This window comes from Limulus polyphemus, unplaced genomic scaffold, assembly GCF_000517525.1.
Source record: "Limulus polyphemus unplaced genomic scaffold, Limulus_polyphemus-2.1.2 Scaffold4383, whole genome shotgun sequence".
NCBI lineage: Eukaryota > Metazoa > Arthropoda > Merostomata > Xiphosura > Limulidae > Limulus > Limulus polyphemus.
In genome coordinates this window covers 617-4,215 of record NW_013669993.1, presented here as the reverse complement: position 1 = coordinate 4,215, position 3,599 = coordinate 617, and the positions used below count along the sequence as shown (strand labels likewise).

Below are 3,599 nucleotides of genomic sequence, written 5' to 3'. Positions count from 1 at the left end.
AGGATTACAGGATTAATTTTATATTACCAGGATTACATGATTAATTTTATATTACCAGGATTATGGGATTAATTTTATATTACCAGGATTATGGGATTAATTTTATAGTTACAGGATTACGGGATTAATTTTATTTACCAGGATTACAGGATTAATTTTTATATTACCAGGATTACAGGATTAATTTTATATTACCAATAATTCAGGATTAATTTCACATTATGGGATGAATTCTGTTACAACACAATTTCAAAATTAAGAAATCTTGGTTTCTGTCCTGTTATTTTGGGTCATCTTTCCCATCTCCAATTTGTAACAAATTGGTTACGCAATAACAACTAGGTCAACTACTCTTATTCATGTTCAACAGTTGTTGTTTTTTATAGTCTCTGAAGGATTCCTATGGTGCTGATTTTTTAGGAATCTCCTGGGAAACTTTTCAAATGTCCATGCTATACTTGGTCAATTATTCTGTCCATGTGAAACAATATTTGTTAAAAAAAAAATGTTCCATTTTACATCAGTCCACAAAAGAATCCTAAAAACAATGATATATATATATATATACACAGACACAACTCTGAGTTAGTTTAATAATTTATGTTGATTACTAACCTCAGCTGAAGCAGTTTTACGATGTTTAGATGCCATGCAAACAAGTAAAATATTTTTTTTCTGTCTCATATATATTTTGTTTCCAATTAATCTGCATTAAACATTTTTAAATTTTGAGAGGGGGGGGGGGTACATACCTACACAATTGTTAATAATGAGTGTGTTTGTTTTTTGGATTACACCATGAAAACAAATAAAAAAAAAAGTTTTTTGTGCACTTATTACGAGTGCGATTGCAGAAAGTCTAAAAAAACAAGCTGAATTGCTGTAAATTTTATCAGTGTGTCCTAAACCCTAAAACTCTAGTCAACTGTTATTCGTATTCTAACTCAAATATTGTTTGAAATTTCTTGGAGTCACGGAGTTACATATGAATTCTCCTAATTATTAGATCATGGGGTCTTTGATATAAATGATGCCAAATCTTTCTAGTAATATAAAAAGTATCCCAGTGCTAGGTCTCTCATGGTAGAATTGTAGTTCTGCGAGTAACCTCGACTTGATTTTTTTCTCATGACTTAAAAAAACTGTGTGCAGTACCGGGTCAATATTTGTAGAACGATAGAAATTCATAAAATCTCTTATTTCTTAAATGATTTGTGAGTACAACCTTAAACTGTATTCAGGTCACTTTCGATGAGATTCAGATCCTTCTAGTTAGATTACTTCTCGTGATATGGTTACGTCAGTCGTACTGACGGATCTTCCTTCTTTTTCTTATGTACACGTAGATGGTCTCTTCCGAGACACCCGGGATTGAGGGTAATCCAGAGTACCTGAAGATTCTTGGTTTCACAGACAGTCCTTGGTTGTACTTTTCCAATAACTCAAAAAATGTGACGCTACCAGTGATAGTAACGGCCGTCTCACCCGGTGAAAGTGAAATGGCTCTTGTTTTCATGAAGTCCTGTCAGAAGTATATGCCAGACCATTCTGTTATATTATATGGTCTTGACTTGTCAGTAAGAGAAGCAACTGCTGTAAGTTCGAATTTTTAATTATCTCTATTTAAACAAGTGTTAAAATACACACAACTTGAGCTATACCATAACAACAATTACTTACATTATTGTGATTTGATTTAAAAAACATGACTGAGCTATACTATAACAACAATTACTTATATTATAGTGATTTGATTTAAAAAACATGACTGAGCTATACTATAACAACAATTACTTAGATTATAGTGATTTGATTTAAAAAAACATGACTGAGTTATACTATAACAACAGTTAGTTACATTATTGTGTTTTGATTAAAAAACATGACTGAGCTATACTATAACAACAATTACTTACGTTATAGTGATTTGATTTAAAAAAACAGTAAGAGAAAATTTAAAAGTTCTTTTGATAGAAATACGTGAAATACACAACATAATATTTTTATATCTTAAAAACAAATTTATCGAGAGGAAGCCCCTACTTAGGTACTCAAACAGAGTGATTGTTTATACTTCTGTGTATTTGATGAAAGGCATTGTGATGAAAATGTGTGATCAAATATGTTTTGAGTGACTGATATTAAACTGTGTCATTTAATCATATTGTTTACAAGTACTTTTATGTTCATGATGAAAATAACATCACCTCATTCAAACGATTCAAAACCTTTAACCCTGTCACCACAAAATTAGATTTCACGGTCATTTCTACATCAAAAAACATCATAAATTAGCAGTAAATTTCACTGCATTATAATATATAAGACACTTACATTGCATATCTTGATGTCATGGCATTAGTAACTTACGTAGATTATGGTAAAAACACAGATAATATAAGACAATCAGATAATATTTCTGTGCATTGGTGCCATGTGTCGTCTGCCAGCCTTGGATCTCTGCTGTCAGTAACACTTAATTAATCTTCCATCAACTGTAGTCCTTTTCCATGGTGTAAGGGTTAAACTATCTCATTTGTTATTAAGATGAGGTTACAATCGAAGGCTAAGCACATTCATATTTCCACCAAATTTTACAGAACTCTTATTTTATGCAGATCATAGAAAAACTTCAAAATAAACAAATAGTACCAGTTATATTTGCTAATGAATTGTTACAGTCAACATAAAGTTACACTTCTATATGCTCGTTGTTACATGTAAAATGGACGTTAAAGCAAAAGAACCCCACGCTACACTTTTAAACTTTTCAAAGAGTCCATCACACACTCCACTTTCTCTCTTGCTTGAATTCCATGTGGTTATTATTGACTGGCCTGCCACCTAGTGGCATAACTATATATATTTTTTGTATATTACTTAGCTCCAACAAGCCTGTAATCTCACAAAATGTGCTGTACGGATGTTTGAATTTGATTTCTTTCCATCACATCTTCGTAATTTGAAACTCTCTGCTTATCGGCCAGTTATAATACAGGTAAGTGAATTGTTCCATTTTTTTTATTCTTTTATAACTGGATTCAAATGTTTAAACCATCCTAAATAGAAACTATGAAAGTTTGGGTAGTAAAACGGACTACGTGAGAAAGGTTATTTTTACATTTTACTGAAAATGATTTAAACAATTTGTTTAGTGATATTTAATTTCAGAGGCTTTTAAACGTAAAATCAGGAAACTTAGATTTAAGTGTAACTTTAATCATGTTAAGAGTTTCCATAGTAAATAGACAGAAGTAGTTGGTATGAAACATAATTATTGAACTTTCTTGTCTAACTTATCGTGACACAAAACCCACAGTAGACAGCCTTACGTTATACTCTATAAAGAAAATACTTAAGAAAGCAAATCGTCTTACAATTTACTATTAGGCTGACTTTAAGCATGTGTGTTGTGTATGTTTTATAAGTTAATTTTTTGTGGATTATTACTACTCTACTTGTGTTTTCATTGTTTCAATCTCTGGCAGAGTTGAGGCCGACTTTAAGTATGTGTGTTGTGTATGTTTTATAAGTTAATTTTTTGGTGGATTATTACTACTCTACTTGTGTTTTCATTGTTTAAGTCTCTGGCAGAGTTG

At 31.2% G+C, this 3,599-nt stretch overlaps 1 protein-coding gene across 1 annotated transcript in view; it reads left to right on the top strand.

The window, feature by feature from the left end:
* LOC106471064 overlaps positions 1 to 3,009 on the top strand; it is a gene marked incomplete at its 3' end in the record, with an annotated part of 14,929 nt that extends 11,920 nt beyond the window's left edge. Inside the window, exons 3-4 of the mRNA XM_013931651.2 lie at positions 1,347 to 1,595; positions 2,885 to 3,009. Of these exons, the coding sequence (XP_013787105.2) occupies positions 1,347 to 1,595; positions 2,885 to 3,009 (374 nt within the window). The remainder of the gene's footprint in view (positions 1 to 1,346; positions 1,596 to 2,884) is intronic.
* Positions 3,010 to 3,599: the final 590 nt, after the last annotated feature.